The sequence below is a fragment of the Notolabrus celidotus genome, chromosome 1 (genome assembly GCF_009762535.1).
Source record: "Notolabrus celidotus isolate fNotCel1 chromosome 1, fNotCel1.pri, whole genome shotgun sequence".
Taxonomy (NCBI): Eukaryota; Metazoa; Chordata; class Actinopteri; order Labriformes; family Labridae; genus Notolabrus; species Notolabrus celidotus.
Window position 1 is genome coordinate 33,462,166 of NC_048272.1, and position 20,916 is coordinate 33,483,081.

Below are 20,916 nucleotides of genomic sequence, written 5' to 3' on the forward strand. Positions count from 1 at the left end.
CTCTGGTAACATGGTTTCAACAATTTAACCCTCTAATTTAACCTCATCCTGATATATACAGTATGAGGATATCACATGAAGTAGAAGCACAAGCTCTAAGTTGTGGTGTTTCCAGCTCAGAATCCATTTTAATCTAATAAATATCCTCAAGCCTCAGATTGAGTTATTAGTCTCACACCATGGCTTCTTTTTAAAATCAGACTAAAACTAGTCTGCATTAAAACATCAACAGTCATTTGAGGCGTCAGTCAAGCTCGCACTAACTAGCTGTGGTGTACGTTCAGTCTCATCAAATCAAAACAACGTTCACTGCGGAGATAAACTTGTAACACAGGTGGAGAAGACTTCACCACATGGACAATCAAACTGTGAGCAACATGAAAAGCTGTATTAAAGGTTCATCATAATCACCACATTACTGCATGATGAGTGTTCAGTGTACATGCTGTTTACATCCCTCATGGCGTCTCTGTGTTTTCTGGATGACTGTTCTGTCACAGTGACACAAACGTGACCCACTCACCGCATAACGAGCTGTAATAACTACTCCCTGCCACCAAACAGTGCACTCATGGGGTCGATTTCAAAAATGCCTGAACAACATTTAGAGATCCTGGAAGTACGTCATAATTAGTGCTGGGTACAACAAATGTTTCATTTCAGAATCCACTTGAATCTGAACTGAGGTGACTCGTTCTGATTCTTGATGCTACAAACATGATTCAGTTTAAAGATCTGATACCCAGCCCTAATTATAACAAGTTGATATTTCTTGCTTGTATTTTAATATGACCATGAGACTGTCCCAGGGCTTTAGGCTGAGGCTATAGACTGGACTAAGGATCAGCTTTATCCACACTTTGTGAGTGACTTAATCCAGTGTTTTGGAGTATGCAGAGTAACATGCATGATTTTCACATTTTTACTGAATCAAAGAATACACACTATAACTACCTCAGGGCAGGGTTGTTCTGATACACTTGGGTGCATGAACGTTGTATTTTTGGATACCTATCAGACTCAGGGTCTTTGCTCACTGACCTTTGACCTCTGTGCTGCAGAGAATGTAGGACGGTTAGTTACCCCTGCCAAAAAACTGGAGGACACCATCCGCCTGTCTGAGCTGGTGATCGAGGTGCTTCAGCAGAACGAGGAACACCATGCTGAGGTGAGTTAGTTCGTACAGACTCACACAAACATGACAAGTCATTTCACTTCTGATAATAATATCTTCACTGTATGTTTGTCAAATGTGAGGACGAGGTCAGCGGCCCAGTGACTGAAAATATGAATCTGTAGGTGTTACACTAACTGAATCTCAACAGTCTAACCTTTAGCGTATTGTTTTTATGTGAAGTTAATCTCAGAAAGTAAAGTGACATGGGATCAAAAGTGCACTCACACAAGTCAGACAACATGGGAAGTTTATCTACAAGTTTGGAGTACAAGTTTCTTGTGTCAAACAGTTAGTAACATAGTTAGTACTAGCTGCTTTCACGTGTGCACTCCTGCATATTTCAAATATTTTTTTTCAAAGTTGCCTGTTCATGACGAGCACAGAAAATACACTGCATCTAGTGTTTAGGTGGAGTATTACAGAGCAATGCTGCCACTTCAATGCGCAACGTCCACCAGTACAGCGTATGTAGACATGCACCTACTCAAAAACATAACTATGCGTTGATATAACGCAGACCTCAATCCCTTTGATTGTTCTGCGTAACTTCCTGAATTCACATTATTTCTGGTATTGCCGCTTACATTGATTAAGTGGTTGTTCGTTCCATCTCCTCCGACGTCTCCTCTCATTTCTTCTTTGCAATAGTTGCAGCATGATCGACTTCTGCTCAACATTTATCAGCTCCAACTCAAACATAATACCCTCAGATTTAGTCTCTGTAGTTTCCTGTGCAGAGTAAGCAGAGAATGTTGCAGAACCTGGACCTGACTCTCCAGTGCACAGCAATTTAGTGCTCATGACTTTGTTTGCCAGTTCAGCATGTCTACAGTGTAGAGTCAGTACAGAAGTATAAAGCAGGCATTAATGTTTACAACAACCTTTACTATGAGGACAATTTTCATTCATCTCAAAGCTATATGTGATCAGATGGAAGTGCAGACATCTACTGTTTTTAAAATGACTCCTCTTCTTCAGCCTTGGATGTTTTAGTGTTCATCCTGTTATGTGCTTCTCTACCAGGTTTGCACTGGTTGCTTGATATAAATTTCCACAACCTTGCCTGCTCATGGTGAACTGTACAGAATATTTATTGCAGCAACTTAAATCAGGAGCTGGCAGGGCAAAAGGAAGGGTTAAGTTAAGATGTAAGTTTCTGCCTCACACATGCTGCCCATTCAGAAAATTTCAGGAAATCTTCATGAGTTTTTGCATAGCTTTTTACAGCTAATAAGTTGTTTTTGAGTCACAATTAATGGGTTGGTAAAGTCTGTTATTGTTTGTAAGTTATGTAACCTACACTAGATACCAAAGTTACCCGCACCAGGATACAGCGCTAAAAAGCAATACTTTGGGTTTCTTAACATTACCAAACTGTAATTACTATGCACTCGTTGGGCCATCAAAGAAGCTACCATGTTTAATAAGTTGTGAGAAAATATTGTAACTCATGATTACTCCAGGTATTATTGGCTGCTGTCAGTAAAAACACACCTTCGTCGCACATAATCTGCTATCACCTGCAAACCCTCTTGTGGTCTCTGATGCCAGTATTCTGCACACAGAGTCTTTTTTATGTTACAGCCCTGAAGCTTTGAGGTTCCTCTGAAATAAAAGTAAACACAGCTTTTCTAAAAATTGTTCAATTCTGAGGAATTAAGCAAAAAGCCAAAACCAATCTTCTGACAGATGTGGAGCGTGTGGAGGCGATGTAGGAGATGCAGTAAAAAGTCTACCAGAAGTCCTCCTCGCCGGCCTGTGTAATGTAATGAGAGCCTCAGGCTGCATTATTGCCACATTGGTACTTAGCTGGAAACCAATGCAGATGTGCCAAACTCCATTTAGCGTGTAGTGTTCTTCCAGCCATAGGGAGTGTTTTCAGATGTTGTTTCCCAATTTGTTTGGTTTACGTTGGGGATATTGATTGCCAGCAGGAATCTCCTCCTTAGACTGTCCATTAAATATGTTTACCTTTTTCTTCAGTATAGTTTTTAAAATCATCAAAATACCAACAGGGGATCTCCAGATCTCGAGTTTCAGGTGACAAATTGTGCAAGTTATTTCGTATTCCTCCATATTGGGGGTCTCAGTGTTTTGTGTTTGTTCATATTTGAAATGGTAAATACAAAACCCCTCGCTCCTGACCACATGCTACTTTGAATCATACTGCATCTTCTCTGCACAGTGGGCCATGTCTGATACTAAGTACACAATCTTATGTGTAGGTAAGTTTGTTGCAGGATTTAAGATTATCAGAAATCATGAAGCATAAGAACACAGAAGCATTAATAAGTGTAGGAGAAATAAAAGAATTCATGAATAAAGGCAGAGCTCGAGGTTTGAAGATTTCTTCCTCACAGTTTTTTAACCCTTAACTATCAATGTTGTTCTGTTTATATTTACCATATTCACACAGCAGCCAGTGCCCTCAGATGTTAGACTTCTAACTTCATCATCAGAGAGATGTATGAATGCTAACATTGGCTGGTTGGTGTCCAACATTACCTGATGGCTGATCAAATGTTCTGCTTTGTTTTATAATATGCCCCAATGTCCCTCCAGAGTGTCACAAATATCATAAGATAATCCAGTGTTTCCCACAGAATGACGCTGTACTTGTAGCTTCTGTTCCATTACCCTGTTTATATTATTTCTATTGTTGGTTTAGTTTAGTTCAGATTAAATGTGATTTGTTCTCCAACTTGTTTATGAATATTCATAAACAACTTTAATTTGCTCACCTCATTATTCTTTCACATCTGTCACCACTCCTCCGCCCTCCTCCGCCCCTCTAACACACACTGCAGCTTTTCAGCGGTGCGTCCCTCCTTACCTCCCACCCTCTCCCTTCTCTGAGCCTTATCTTCTGACAGTATTCATCAGCTAATTCCAAATAAAACACTTCTTAACTTTTTAAATCTTAAGTGGATGCTAAAGAAGCAGTTTAGTATCAGCTCGGCCGTTGTTTACTTCCGCTTTCCGAAACCGGAAATCCAGCAACGCCTGTCTCAGCATACTGCAGAACAGATACAACAGAACAGTCATACCACATACTACCGTCAAATAAAGTATGTAGTATGCTGTACGTACTGCATACTACATTTCTAGGTAATATGTAGCAGGCGGTTTCGAACACAGCCTAAGAGAGTGCAGGGTAACAAGAGGCCCTCTCTCTTTCTCTCTCTCTTGCAGAGCATGTCAGGTGCTGCTGGTTATCAGCAGAGGGACAGAGAAACTAGTCATTGATTAGACTTAAGCAGCCCGTTCAGGTATCGTCTCACTGTGGGAAACACTGTGATCAATCAAGATGCCCTTAATTTATATCATTATATCAGATTCCCAGTGTTTTATAAAAGGTTGCCTCCATCATTTTGATCTCATTTGAACTTTCCAGCCGAGGGAAGCAGCTGCTGTGTGAATATGGTCTTATATTAAAAATCTCATTTCTGGGGTCACAGAATTGACGTATTCTCTCTCTGCTTTACATTTCAACGATTTGTTTGGTTGACGGGGAAATGTTTGAACAGGGAAAAGAGGTATGTGACTGCTTTAATGCCATATGCCCCGTCTCCTACCCTACCCCTACTCAAAGTCATGTGCATGCCCTTAATGACGCTGCTACTGATGCAGAGGATCATTAACGTTTCCCGTCTCAACAATGACCCAGATCCTCCTCAGCTTGTGGTCACTGCGACTCAAGTGCTTGTGTGGCAGCTTGTTCGCTTCAGACCTAGCAACTGTTCTGCCAAACAAAGAACTGAGACAAGCACTTAGGAACTGTCTTTATCTCAGCATTACCACACACTCACAGAAAACAAAGTGCAGAGATGTGAGTTTCATTCTGACGTGTGAAACTTTACAACTCTGTACCTTGTTTTTTTATAGTAGTCTTCCCCAAAGCACCCCTGGAAATGCTTACCAGTCTGCATTATACAGCCATGTGTGATTAATTCTACAGAGGTGATGGTACACCTCTCCTTCCTCCAGAAAACATTCCTCTCCATTGCTTCCTTCGGGAGACACGATGGAGGAAACGCGAGGCATGCTTTGAGTGATCATACCAAACTTTAACTCATTGCATTTCAGTGAAATGTATCACGGTGCTGCTCAAATCATGTGAGCGCGTCAGCATGACCAACACTAGACTCCAACACTGGCACCATTCGTTTTGAGTGATTCATCGTGAGGCTCATCCAGAGCTTAACGTGACCAAAACTCAGAGCTGGTAACTTGAATTCATTTCACCGGTGTTGCTCTAATGCTGGTTGATGCTCATTATGAACTCTTGCCCCTCTCTGACTCTCATGTAATCATCACTTTTAACTTAAAGACTTTTATGCTGAATATTGCATTCAATGTATCTAATAAGCCAAAACTTTTTTCAATAAAGAGGAGTAAAACTGCAGGAGGGTCTATAACTATAACTTCCATTTGTGGATTGTGTTTATGATCCGTTGAGATCCGACAGGGTACCCTTGCACATTTACATGAACTAGCTTATTTGCAAACCCTTCAGCAGCAGCAACAGGCCATCAGAATAACTGCCAGATTGATTTTGTAGAAATAAAGTTAAAGTCTGCTCAACATGCTGCTCGGGGTCCAAGAAACAGCATTCTCTCAACCTGACTATGAAGCTTCATGGCTTAGACAGAAAGAAAATAGAGACTAAAGAATGCATCAGTATATTACACAAAAGAGTTATTTGTCCTCTTAATGAGATTATGTGACAAAACATCAGCATTTGACCTACAGGGCTCAGAACATTAAGACAAAAGAGGTGCTGCGGGCTTTTTGTGTTCAACACATGCAGGTGCTCTTTCGATACTTTCGGCTTATTGTGCTTCTTCTTGTGAAGGTTGTAGGAGTAAGAAAGTGAACACTGTCAAAAGCTAAAGAAAATGCTGTGAGTAGAATTTAAATTCCTTCATTTTTACACAACAAAATGTCGCGAAAATAGCCGATGTGAGACGCCGGTTAAGCTCAGCGGTAAAATAGAACACCCTGTGTTCAGAGGCTGTAGTCCTCAGAGTGGATGGGTTAAGGTTAGGGTTAGAAATCATACATCAATGCCAACCTGTGGTCCCTTTGCTGCATGTCTTGGTTGAAAAACACAAACATGATTAATTCAATTTGTTAATTTTCTTAATTAATGTGAACTGATATACCATGCTGACCCAGATAAAGATTTTTGTCCCTGAAATACATCTGAAAAAAGTAAGATCATCTTATTATGGGGTTTAGTAATGATCTGTCAGTATTTTTTACATCAGACGGCCATTATTTGTAATGCGCGTGTACCCCTTGACTGAGTCCAGCCGTCACTATGATGCCAAGGAGATGAAAGATGGAGATGACACAGTGAACAAAGTTGCACAAAAGTAGGAGAAGTTAGCCAAAAACTGAGGTGGAGTCCAGGCGGATTGTTCCGCGTTGAATTTGTTTTGCTTTCCATGGAGACTTTTGTCTTTAGAAAAGCAGATTACAAAGTGAAACAGTATGCTGTGGATTGCAGAGAGAGTCTATGTTTTCACAGAGAGTAACTCAGGAACAGCAGCAACAGAGTGCTTCATAAAAAGGATTGTTCACTCCTGATATACCTGAATCAAATAGGTCCCAGATATCTTTAAGTTTGAAAGTCGTACTTCTCTTCTATTTGTCTGCAAAAGTCTTAAAAAGTACAAAATGATGATTACATGCGTGACACTGTCTGGATGAACCTTCTTGCCAACTATCTCCCACACCAACTCCCCACTTCTAAGAGCTCCCATGGCAAGTGCATGCGGCCCCCACCACATCAGTCCATGGGTACATTCACATTACAGTGTTGACAGCTTGATGTGAATGAGCAAACACCATGGATCCTCAGGGGTTCCTCTTAAGCAGCCGGGCAAGAGTGGGGGTGCATGGAGGAAAGAGAGTGTTTTCGATGTGCATGAGACCAGCCCGGTCCCTAACAGTCACTCCACAGCGTCTGTTGAATGTGGAGATTGGAGCACGGCGCAGCTCGCTAGCTCCTTTCTTCTGATTGACTCGCTTAAGGAGCAGTGGGTGAGTGTTTAAGTAGCTCCCTGCCAAGCCTGTCAAGGAGCTGCTGCTGTTTCCTCTATGGGCCAACAGAAAAGTGTGTGATTTTTCCGTGCCCAAGCGCTGTGTTTTCTGCTTCAAGTTGTGAAGAATCCCTCCCTGGAGATCACGCAGTGAAGTCGTTGAAGCAACATGTTGATTTCATATGTTGAAAAGTGAGAAAAGCAGCCAAGAGCATTTGCTATAGATCACTGGAGTTTCATCACATCTGTAGCTTCATGTTAGAAGAGATCAAAACTGCTAACATTATACAGACATGAGAGCACTTACAGTTATAAAACCTCTTTGTCTAATTTCTCTCCTTCCTTTCGCTCTCACCTCTTGGTTGTTTTCCACTCTTTGTATCTGTCCCTCTTCCTCTCCGCCTCTCCTTCACTCCCCCTGAAGGCCTTCGCGTGGTGGTCGGACCTGATGGTGGAGCACGCAGAGACCTTCCTGTGTCTCTACTCGGCCGACATGGATGCAGCTCTGGAGGTTCAGCCGCCCGACAGCTGGGACAGTTTCCCTCTCTTCCAACTCCTCAACGACTTCCTGAGAGTTGACTGTGAGTGACGAGTTACTGAAAGAAAACTTAATCCACTTCTCTCTAAAATTTTGACCTGATTATAGAACATGTGGACATGGTCATCGAAGCCTCTTTATGGCTAACAGAACAAGTCCATTAGCATGAAGATTTCTTTGATTTTAACGTCAGAGACCGGTCTCATGGGGTGGATGGTTTTTTTATGCATTTTCCACCGCAGAGATTTTTTGATGAGGGATTAGACCTTTTAACAAGCAGTGCAACGTTAACAATAATACTTTTGGAACACAAAGTACATGAAGGCTCATCTCACCCACTGTAATCCAAAGTTAGCATTTGGTGTATACAGCTTTTTTAAAAATAATGATAACTGTATTTGTATAACACTTTTTAAAACCAAGTTACAAAGAGCTTAGCAAATAAAAACAATTACAACAATTAAATATGATAATCAAAACAAGGTGGAAAAGAGCTCTAACAAGGCAAGTACCAATAAGTATGAGTAACATCTAATACTTAAGTCATACAAGGTGAAAGAGATGAGTACAACAAATCCCACGGTCAACAAAAAGCCAAACGACAGAAGAGAGTATTAAGAAAAGATTTCAAAGAGGATGCCGAGTTTTTCTTCTTCTTCTCCTGGGGCAGGGAGTTCTTCAGCTTTGGAGCCAAACTCTAACTACTCTGTCACCTTTTATCACCAGTCGTATTTAGTAACCATGAGTAGAGCTCGACTAAAGGACCTCAGGCAGCAGGCAAGGTCAGATCAGTTCACAGATAAAGGCTGGAGTCTGGACATTTAACGCTTTAAAAACAAGCAGTCAAATCTAAAACTCAGTCTTGTAGGCTTTAGATGGTGTGCTTACTGGTGCTTCAATAAAATGCATCATGGCTGTCAAGTCTGGATGAAATAAATGTATGGATGATGTTTAGTAAGTTGAGAGGAGAAAGGAAAGCTCTGATTGTTGTTGACTCAGAGCAAAACAGCTCTGCATCTCTTTGGTCACCTGGGTGTCAAAATGACTCCCAAAATGAAGCAACTAAAATGACTAAGGACTTGCATCTTGTTTGATAAAACAGGTTTCTTTAAGTTTTTCTTTGTGCAAGTCAAAGAATGTTAAAAATTGTGATGATATAAGTATATGGTGTTGAGGTTTATATGATTTCGAGTGTAACAAGATGCTCACAGTCGCACTAATATCGTACTGTGACCAAAGCATCGTGATAATATTGTATCATGGGGTCACTGGTGGTGTCCTTCCCTAATTGGCTGCTTGTGTCCGTAATTCTTCAAGCAATGCAACATTTCAAACATGCACCTAACTTTTTTATTAATCATCAGGAAATGTTTCCAGTTTTTATGATGTTTTTACAGCCCAGGATGATAAAAACAAGCACTCACCAACATGCGGACCATTTGATGATAATAATGAAGGTTTACAGCTGCTGTTGCCCGTGCATTCCAGTCTCCATGAAACATCTCTCAAACGTCTCTGAATTCATCCCCGTCAATGTGAGATGTCGACTTTTGGCCTAGAGCTGTTTACACACTGAACTGCCCCTGTGTGTGTGTGTGTGTGTGTGTGTGTGTGTGTGTGTGTTTGTTTTTGTTACATTGTGGGATCCGAAATATGTTAGCCCACTCACAGCGTGGGGACCAAAATCTTCGTGGGGACCCAAATGCTGGACCCCACAAATATAACCTTAAATTCAGTTCAATAAAGATCAAAATAGTGGCCTGTGAAGTTTTCAGGGTTTTCCCCACTTTGCACATAAACCCGAAAAAGTGTGCTTTGGTGTGTGTCGGAAAATTACTCAGTATCGGCCTCTAGTGGCAGAGAGTGGTACCGCCCCCACACACACTCTACACACACTTGGCTAAAATATGCAGGAGCATGCAGCCCTTTTTTGATAGAGGCTTCCTCTTTTAGTTGATTAACAATAATATAATAATAATAATAATAATAATAATAATAATAATAACATAATCTTTATTTATATAGCACTTTTTGAAACAGGGTTACAAGCTTTACAAATGAGAAAGAAACTTAAAGACGATAAAAGAGGATGTTGGAAGAATAAAAACAACAAAGGTAGAAGATTAAAATACCACAAATCAAAAATATATAATATTAAACTATAAAATTAAATTAAAACCGCAAGCAGATATGAGCAGGCCCCCACACAAGCACCACCTGGGGCCCGTTTCAGAAAGCAGGTTAAGTGAAAATCCCAAGTAAGTCAACCCTGAAATGAGGGGTACTCCGGTTTTTCGGTTTCTCAAAGCCAGTTCAGTGCAACACTGACTCAGTTACCTGGGCAACATACTCCCTGAAACTAACCTGCTCGCTGGCAGGTTTGCTTCACCTAACCCTGAGTTACCCCTGCCCTAACTGAAGCATGCAGACTGAAAGCAGTCGTACGGGGGGCACGGCACGGATTAATAAAGACAATACACCCAGTTCTGCCAACTATGTAAACGTGATAGAAGTGAAGAGGCAGGTAAAAATAGCAGCGTAGCAGAGTGATATGTGACAGACAAAAACGTCGATCGGACCCCCCTCCTCTCTGTGACACTTCAGGGCACGCTCATTGTTCTGCAGGGATTTTCATCTGTTATATCGGCCCTACCTGCATGAAAGTGTGTTACAACCTATGGTTAAAACCCGTTTTTTTTAAGTTAAATATGTTCAGGGTCGATGAGTGTGCCTGCGACTTAAGGCCAAATTAAATATAAATATTATACCTCCCGATGGACGCCTCTAGTCTTAGTTAATTTCGATGAAAAACATTTAATTTCCGAAAAACCTTTTCACAATAAACGTCCCCTCATGTTCCGTAGTCCCAAAAAAATTTACTTTGAAATGGCTATAACAGGAAGCAGCATGTTATCAGCTGCAATATCTTGACAGAAAGAGTAAAATAAAGAACTGTTAAATTATATTACCAGGGGAGGAGAGGAGAGGAAATTCAGATAATCAAGATTTAGTAAGAAGCTAAAAGGCCTGAGTTCTGAACAGAAAGAGGATTATAAAAACCTCTTTCTGTGGTCTCAGGCTCAGATATGAGTTGAATGTTGCATTGCAGACTTGTTTGATGGGGGCCATAGAGAGATAACATTTTTTCACATGCATGATCCCTTATCATTTTGAAATACCGCAAAATATCATTACCCCAAAAATAAATGATATAAAAAAGGAAATAATTAATTAATAAAAAAAAAACTAATTAATGAAGGAATCAATCAATGAATACATAAATAGGTAGTATAGTATGTATGTATAAATGGCATATATATATATGTGTGTGTATGTACGGTTATGGGGGGGGTGGAAATATCTGAGTGAGTGAAAAACTCAGGACGGAACATTTATTTTTTCTCCAGTTAATCCTCACGCATCGACTTGCTCAGTCATTTTCTGCCACACGAGCTCTTGCTCTTTTGCTGCTGCCACAGTGTTGCTTTATTTTCGGACGATATGCTCGTTTTCTGCATACGCGGTCATCAATATCTCCAACTTCACTGAAGAGAAGTAGGAGGATCGAGTGTTTTTTTCGCTTGTTGCCATGGTGAATCATGTTATCTGTGTTCTATTGAAGAGGGCTTTTTATATCCTCCTATATCTTGAGCTTCACTCAGGGTTACCTTCACTCAGAGTTGATTGAAATAATTGTTATCAGCTGTTCTGAAACCGAACACTCTGAGTTTGACAGCTCAGGGTTCCTCAACCTAGGGTTCAGGTTTTGACTCTGTGTTTGTTAAACTTGCTTCCTGAAACGGCCCCCTGATGTTTGCCACCGCCTGGTGTGCACCACCGCCTGATGTTTGCCGAAATAAACATGTTTACAGCCTGGTACAAAAGACGAGTGTAGTCACACTCGCTCGACAGCAGCAATATGGCTGCCGCTGACGATTGGCCTCAAAACAGTGCTTCAGAAACAGATGGGTGAGGTCACGGATACTACGTCCATTATTTATACAGGGTGCATCTCAAAGCTGTTAACCGCAGTCTCCTCTCCTCTCGCTCGAACCGGAAGTAGTTACTGACCCGCCATTTTTAATTGTGTCCCAAAGCTCTTAACTCTGCTGGAGGAGAGAGGAGAGAGGACGGAGGAGACCTTAAAACAGTCACTGAGGGTGCCCTGAAACAGAACATCAACATCCGTCTGTGTGTGATAAGCTGAGATTAAAAAGGGTTTGATGTGAGTTTTAAACACGAAATACTGAACATAAAAGCTAAAGCTATTAAACCAAAATAACAGGATCACTCCTGAGTTTTCTATCTGATTGTTTATTTCAGATTCTCTGTCTGATTAAATTGTCATATCGTCTAATATCATGGATAGAATAGATATATTCATGGTCAGTTGTTTCTCCTGTTAGTTTCCCCGTTTGTTTTCGTTTTCTTCACGAAGAGAATTACAGTGTGACAGTAAAGTTTGTCTGTTTGTAAAAACACTTGTTATATTTCCTGTCATGTTAATAAAGTTTCATATCAGGCTGATCATTAATGAGCACGGGGTTTGAAAAGAGATGCATGGTTTATATTTTCTCTAAAAGGAATAAATAATTTAATAATGAGGCATTTTACCGGTGAATCGATCCGCAATGATTCAGGACAGAATAAACAGAGAGCTGATTCTCTTCATGTGCAAGTGTTTGATAAATATAAACAGAGCTCTGTCTCTGTGTTTACCTGTTTAACAGAGTTATTACAGTGAACATGTGTGCATAAACAGACAGCTGTCAAAGCCGTCATCACAAACCGATGGAGGAAAGCACGTCTCATTTCTCTTAATACAAATCTCCTCGTTTCCTCTCATCCTTTCATTTCATCGCATCTCTGGTGGGCGGGGCTAAAACGTGAGTGAAATACTCGAGGATGGAAGTTAAGAGCTTTGAGATGCACCCACAGTCTATGGTTGGTGCACATAGAAAACATGAATGCTAAAAAGCTAAAAGTTTAGTTTCACTTAAAAACAATATTGTCTGTCATAAAAATAAAAAAAAATCGTACAATAAACATTGGAACTACATGATAAATCGAAAAGGTATTATTTTTCTACTAAATGAGTGTTTTTTTAATGGAACAACGGATTGGGTAGCCTTGATAATACATATTAACATGCCAGGCGGGCGGACATAAGAATCATCTACTTGTCAACAGCACCACCCGTCCAGGATGTGCTCACTTTACAGAGCAAGCGCTCCTTAACTCACGCACGGAGGAGACACATGGAAGAAGCACTTGATGGAGGAGAAAAAAACAACAAAAGTGGTGTTAAAACTAAGGTAAGTTTTACTTTTATCTTCTCAATTGTGATTTATTTTAGTACACTACTTTGACGCAGTTGCAGTACTTTACTTTACAGGTCTAACCCACACCTATTTTACTCCAGCAAAAGCTAAGTGGCTAACGCTAATCCGGCATGGTTGTACACTGATTAGTCCTTGTTGTGTCTGGCTGTTTTAGTTGAAAACAATAAAGTGACACAGGGTATGTTTTTGTTCACCTGAGCCTTAGTGTGAAGTTAAACATGCTTTTTAAATACAGTATTTTAGCGAATGAGTGTTTCAGACATGAAGCTGCATTTTCGAGATACTAGGGCTAATTGAATCACTCATTTAACACGTGCAAGAGCAAGTTCACGTTTTTCCTGTAACATGCATGCACAGTGGTCACAGTTTGTAAGTTCAGTGGAGGCTTATGCCAAATTAATCCATGAATGTTATTCACATTTATTTATTTACCATGAACCACAAATTTTTACCTGTAACAACCACATTAATATTCACAGTGAATGTTGATGTGGTTGTTACCTGCAGGTGTGTCACAGTCCCTCTTTTTGGTCAGCATCTATGTTCTTTAGATCAGGAGCTAGTATTTCCCATTGAATCATGTCTCTTCGAAGATTCCTATGAATGTCTTTTATTCCAGTTTGCATGCTTATAGAATATGTCACAGGTAGAGATCATTGTTTTCTTCAAATCAACACTTTCTGCATGTGTTTAATAAAGTCTGTTTTAGCTATATAAATTCATGTTTAAATGAAATAAAACAACAGATCATCTAATGTTGAAACAGAGGTGGCAGTCGCAGCAGGGTGCTGTTAAGACATGAAGAGCATGTTATGGTTATGATTAAGGTTACATTGAAATTGCACTGCATTTGATTACAGGATCTTTAATGGCTTCACTACGACGGAGGATATCACCTAAGCAGGATGCAATAGAGCATGCTGTGAAGGGCGTCGACAAGACCGCAAAGTTGGAAGTGAAGTATATAAATTCAGTCAAAGGTATGAGGTTTAAGATTTCATTATGATTTCATGTTGTTATTTTGTAGTATCATAGCTTACCTCTTTATGGTGCTAGGTTTATGTATAGAACTTTCTGTTCAAAGGATGTGAAAATGTACAACTGTGAAGCTTCAAACATCAAACCTGTCTGTTCATGCCAGGTCGAGGGGTCTTTACAAAGTCCCATTTCAGTAAAGGAGACTTTGTTGTGGAGTACCGAGGCGAATTCTTAAATTCCGATGAATCCCTGAGGAGAAGAACAATCTATCATGGCAGATGTTCTGTCTTCATGTTTGAATTCCAATGGAATGAAAAAACTTGGTGGTAAGGCTTAGTGTGACTTTACACCTCTTTACACCTCATTTAAAAGTCTTCCTGTTAGGGATATGAGTAAAGAATTGACTAAAGTTATTTTGCTTTAAAGATGTGTACTTATGAGATGTTTAAGTTGAAAAAGATGAAGTGATCTTGCCTTAAGTTCTCGTTCTAAGACATGGTGGTACATTGTTCCAAGATCCAATCAAAGATTTAGCAAGGACCTCTTAAATTATTAATATTCTTTTTAAAGTATTGATGCAGCTCAAGAAGACAGCAGTCTAGGGCGTCTGGTCAATGATGACCACAAGAATCCGAACTGTAAAATGAAAAAGATCCTGGCAGACAGGAAACCACACCTCTGTCTCTTCGCTGGGAGGGACATAGATGCTGGGGAAGAGATAACGTACGACTATGGTGGATCTGATTGGCCATGGAGAATACAGGTTTGACAAATTTGACAAGTTGTTAGCACTTTAAGTATGTTTTGATATCATCAGGATCAATGTTAGTGAAGTCAGAGGTCTGATCCGAGTCACATTCAGGTTTTTATGATGTTCAGGAGACATATTTAAGTCTGAAATCAGAGTCAATTAAATCCCTTTTAAATAAGCATTGATTCTGCTTTCAAAGATTTAAGTATTTAAAAAAAAATCTTAATCCTGCTTCGTTTTATATTGTAAGTACTTATAGTTATGTATATTATTTGTTTTATTGATGCTGAACTTTTTCTTCAGGATAGAGCCCAGCTGACTGAGACAGACCCCTCAGAGAATGAGACCTGGAGCACCTCAGAGCAGACTCTTCTGGGTCCTGCAGACTCTCAGATAGAGGTACAGAGTTGTGCTGATCATCTTCTCTGGTCTTTGAGGTGTTCATACTCTAGTTTTAAACCTCTCCTGTTTGATGAGCTCCATTAATCATGTTTATATATCATTAGGATCAATGTTAGTCAAGTCAGAGGTCTGATCTGAGTCACATTCAGGTTTTTATGATGTTCTGGGGTCCAGTCAGGATGTTGTATTACTATTACCCCTCCCCCCTCTCTTATACACGCACATCTGTCAGGTCCACAGTATTTGTGGGGACCTCGTTAAGTGAGTAACACTCTACACATTTAATACTAACAAGTTTGAATTTTTATGTGCATTTAACTCAAATAACAATTTAAATATCATGAGTCCCTAAACTAAGGTTACTCTTGTCCACGGTTGTTGTACCAGCTGTCAGAATCAGGACGTTTTAGCTCTTCTGGCACTACTTTTGCTTGGTATCAGTGTTGTTTGATAGAGCGGGAGACATATTTAAGTCTGAAATCAGAGTTGATTAAATCCCCTTTAAATAAGCATTGATTCTGCTTTCAAAGATTTAAGTATTTAAAAAAAAATTCTTAATCCTGCTTCGTTTTATATTGTAAGTACTTATAGTTATGTATATTATTTGTTTTATTGATGCTGAACTTTTTCTGCAGGATGGAGCCCAGCTGACTGAGACAGACCCCTCAGAGAATGAGACCTGGAGCACCTCAGAGCAGACTCTTCTGGGTCCTGCAGACTCTCAGATAGAGGTACAGAGTTGTGCTGATCATCTTCTCTGGTCTTTGAGGTGTTCATACTCTAGTTTTAAACCTCTCCTGTTTGATGAGCTCCATTAATCATGTTTATATATCATTAGGATCAATGTTAGTCAAGTCAGAGGTCTGATCTGAGTCACATTCAGGTTTTTATGATGTTCTGGGGTCCAGTCAGGATGTTGTATTTCTATTACCCCTCCCCCCTCTCTTATACACACACATCTGTCAGGTCCACAGTATTTGTGGGGACCTCGTTAAGTGAGTAACACTCTACACATTTAATACTAACAAGTTTGAATTTTTCTGTGCATTTAACTCAAATAACAATTTAAATATCATGAGTCCCTAAACTAAGGTTACTCTTGTCCACGGTTGTTGTACCAGCTGTCAGAATCAGGACGTTTTAGCTCTTCTGGCACTACTTTTGCTTGGTATCAGTGTTGTTTGATAGAGCGGGAGACACATTTAAGTCTGAAATCAGAGTCAATTAAATCCCTTTTAAATAAGCATTGATTCTGCTTTCAAAGATTTAAGTATTTAAAAAAAAATTCTTAATCCTGCTTCGTTTTATATTGTAAGTACTTATAGTTATGTATATTATTTGTTTTATTGATGCTGAACTTTTTCTGCAGGATGGAGCCCAGCTGACTGAGACAGACCCCTCAGAGAATGAGACCTGGAGCACCTCAGAGCAGACTCTTCTGGGTCCTGCAGACTCTCAGATAGAGGTACAGAGTTGTGCTGATCATCTTCTCTGGTCTTTGAGGTGTTCATACTCTAGTTTTAAACCTCTCCTGTTTGATGAGCTCCATTAATCATGTTTATATATCATTAGGATCAATGTTAGTGAAGTCAGAGGTCTGATCTGAGTCACATTCAGGTTTTTATGATGTTCTGGGGTCCAGTCAGGATGTTGTATTTCTATTACCCCTCCCCCCTCTCTTATACACACACATCTGTCAGGTCCACAGTATTTGTGGGGACCTCGTTAAGTGAGTAACACTCTACACATTTAATACTAACAAGTTTGAATTTTTATGTGCATTTAACTCAAATAACAATTTAAATATCATGAGTCCCTAAACTAAGGTTACTCTTGTCCACGGTTGTTGTACCAGCTGTCAGAATCAGGACGTTTTAGCTCTTCTGGCACTACTTTTGCTTGGTATCAGTGTTGTTTGATAGAGCGGGAGACACATTTAAGTCTGAAATCAGAGTCAATTAAATCCCTTTTAAATAAGCATTGATTCTGCTTTCAAAGATTTAAGTATTTAAAAAAAAAATCTTAATCCTGCTTCGTTTTATATTGTAAGTACTTATAGTTATGTATATTATTTGTTTTATTGATGCTGAACTTTTTCTTCAGGATGGAGCCCAGCTGACTGAGACAGACCCCTCAGAGAATGAGACCTGGAGCACCTCAGAGCAGACTCTTCTGGGTCCTGCAGACTCTCAGATAGAGGTACAGAGTTGTGCTGATCATCTTCTCTGGTCTTTGAGGTGTTCATACTCTAGTTTTAAACCTCTCCTGTTTGATGAGCTCTATTAATCATGTTTACATATCATTAGGATCAATGTTAGTGAAGTCAGAGGTCTGATCTGAGTCACATTCAGGTTTTTATGATGTTCTGGGGTCCAGTCAGGATGTTGTATTTCTATTACCCCTCCCCCCCTCTCTTATACACACACATCTGTCAGGTCCACAGTATTTGTGGGGACCTCGTTAAGTGAGTAACACTCTACACATTTAATACTAACAAGTTTGAATTTTTCTGTGCATTTAACTCAAATAACAATTTAAATATCATGAGTCCCTAAACTAAGGTTACTCTTGTCCACGGTTGTTGTACCAGCTGTCAGAATCAGGACGTTTTAGCTCTTCTGGCACTACTTTTGCTTGGTATCAGTGTTGTTTGATAGAGCGGGAGACACATTTAAGTCTGAAATCAGAGTCAATTAAATCCCTTTTAAATAAGCATTGATTCTGCTTTCAAAGATTTAAGTATTTAAAAAAAAATTCTTAATCCTGCTTCGTTTTATATTGTAAGTACTTATAGTTATGTATATTATTTGTTTTATTGATGCTGAACTTTTTCTGCAGGATGGAGCCCAGCTGACTGAGACAGACCCCTCAGAGAATGAGACCTGGAGCACCTCAGAGCAGACTCTTCTGGGTCCTGCAGACTCTCAGATAGAGGTACAGAGTTGTGCTGATCATCTTCTCTGGTCTTTGAGGTGTTCATACTCTAGTTTTAAACCTCTCCTGTTTGATGAGCTCCATTAATCATGTTTATATATCATTAGGATCAATGTTAGTGAAGTCAGAGGTCTGATCTGAGTCACATTCAGGTTTTTATGATGTTCTGGGGTCCAGTCAGGATGTTGTATTTCTATTACCCCTCCCCCCTCTCTTATACACACACATCTGTCAGGTCCACAGTATTTGTGGGGACCTCGTTAAGTGAGTAACACTCTACACATTTAATACTAACAAGTTTGAATTTTTATGTGCATTTAACTCAAATAACAATTTAAATATCATGAGTCCCTAAACTAAGGTTACTCTTGTCCACGGTTGTTGTACCAGCTGTCAGAATCAGGACGTTTTAGCTCTTCTGGCACTACTTTTGCTTGGTATCAGTGTTGTTTGATAGAGCAGGAGACACATTTAAGTCTGAAATCAGAGTTGATTAAATCCCTTTTAAATAAGCATTGATTCTGCTTTCAAAGATTTAAGTATTTAAAAAAAAAATCTTAATCCTGCTTCGTTTTATATTGTAAGTACTTATAGTTATGTATATTATTTGTTTTATTGATGCTGAACTTTTTCTTCAGGATGGAGCCCAGCTGACTGAGACAGACCCCTCAGAGAATGAGACCTGGAGCACCTCAGAGCAGACTCTTCTGGGTCCTGCAGACTCTCAGATAGAGGTACAGAGTTGTGCTGATCATCTTCTCTGGTCTTTGAGGTGTTCATACTCTAGTTTTAAACCTCTCCTGTTTGATGAGCTCCATTAATCATGTTTATATATCATTAGGATCAATGTTAGTCAAGTCAGAGGTCTGATCTGAGTCACATTCAGGTTTTTATGATGTTCTGGGGTCCAGTCAGGATGTTGTATTACTATTACCCCTCCCCCTCTCTTATACACACACATCTGTCAGGTCCACAGTATTTGTGGGGACCTCGTTAAGTGAGTAACACTCTACACATTTAATACTAACAAGTTAGAATTTTTCTGTGCATTTAACTCAAATAACAATTTAAATATCATGAGTCCCTAAACTAAGGTTACTCTTGTCCACGGTTGTTGTACCAGCTGTCAGAATCAGGACGTTTTAGCTCTTCTGGCACTACTTTTGCTTGGTATCAGTGTTGTTTGATAGAGCGGGAGACACATTTAAGTCTGAAATCAGAGTCAATTAAATCCCTTTTAAATAAGCATTGATTCTGCTTTCAAAGATTTAAGTATTTAAAAAAAAAATCTTAATCCTGCTTCGTTTTATATTGTAAGTACTTATAGTTATGTATATTATTTGTTTTATTGATGCTGAACTTTTTCTTCAGGATGGAGCCCAGCTGACTGAGACAGACCCCTCAGAGAATGAGACCTGGAGCACCTCAGAGCAGACTCTTCTGGGTCCTGCAGACTCTCAGATAGAGGTACAGAGTTGTGCTGATCATCTTCTCTGGTCTTTGAGGTGTTCATACTCTAGTTTTAAACCTCTCCTGTTTGATGAGCTCTATTAATCATGTTTACATATCATTAGGATCAATGTTAGTGAAGTCAGAGGTCTGATCTGAGTCACATTCAGGTTTTTATGATGTTCTGGGGTCCAGTCAGGATGTTGTATTTCTATTACCCCTCCCCCCTCTCTTATACACACACATCTGTCAGGTCCACAGTATTTGTGGGGACCTCGTTAAGTGAGTAACACTCTACACATTTAATACTAACAAGTTTGAATTTTTCTGTGCATTTAACTCAAATAACAATTTAAATATCATGAGTCCCTAAACTAAGGTTACTCTTGTCCACGGTTGTTGTACCAGCTGTCAGAATCAGGACGTTTTAGCTCTTCTGGCACTACTTTTGCTTGGTATCAGTGTTGTTTGATAGAGCAGGAGACATATTTAAGTCTGAAATCAGAGTTGATTAAATCCCCTTTAAATAAGCATTGATTCTGCTTTCAAAGATTTAAGTATTTAAAAAAAAATTCTTAATCCTGCTTCGTTTTATATTGTAAGTACTTATAGTTATGTATATTATTTGTTTTATTGATGCTGAACTTTTTCTGCAGGATGGAGCCCAGCTGACTGAGACAGACCCCTCAGAGAATGAGACCTGGAGCACCTCAGAGCAGACTCTTCTGGGTCCTGCAGACTCTCAGATAGAGGTACAGAGTTGTGCTGATCATCTTCTCTGGTCTTTGAGGTGTTCATACTCTAGTTTTAAACCTCTCCTGTTTGATGAGCTCCATTAATCATGTTTATATATCATTAGGATCAATGTTAGTGAAGTCAGAGGTCTGATCTGAGTCACATTCAGGTTTTTATGATGTTCTGGGGTCCAGTCAGGATGTTGTATTTCTATTACCCCTCCCCCCTCTCTTATACACACACATCTGTCAGGTCCACAGTATTTGTGGGGACCTAGTTAAGTGAGTAACACTCTACACATTTAATACTAACAAGTTTGAATTTTTATGTGCATTTAACTCAAATAACAATTTAAATATCATGAGTCCCTAAACTAAGGTTACTCTTGTCCACGGTTGTTGTACCAGCTGTCAGAATCAGGACGTTTTAGCTCTTCTGGCACTACTTTTGCTTGGTATCAGTGTTGTTTGATAGAGCAGGAGACATATTTAAGTCTGAAATCAGAGTCAATTAAATCCCTTTTAAATAAGCATTGATTCTGCTTTCAAAGATTTAAGTATTTA

At 39.6% G+C, this 20,916-nt stretch overlaps 1 protein-coding gene and 1 long non-coding RNA gene across 2 annotated transcripts in view; both read left to right on the plus strand.

The window, feature by feature from the left end:
- cadpsa (Ca2+-dependent activator protein for secretion a) overlaps positions 1-20,916 on the plus strand; it is a 215,943-nt gene that overhangs the window by 126,052 nt on the left and 68,975 nt on the right. Inside the window, exons 17-18 of the mRNA XM_034691892.1 lie at positions 1,062-1,168; positions 7,649-7,805. Coding sequence (XP_034547783.1) covers positions 1,062-1,168; positions 7,649-7,805 — 264 coding nt within the window. The remainder of the gene's footprint in view (positions 1-1,061; positions 1,169-7,648; positions 7,806-20,916) is intronic.
- LOC117818813 lies at positions 12,867-15,004 on the plus strand. The gene is made up of 3 exons (XR_004632401.1): positions 12,867-13,077; positions 13,965-14,084; positions 14,246-15,004. It is a non-coding gene; the product is annotated as an uncharacterized LOC117818813 (long non-coding RNA).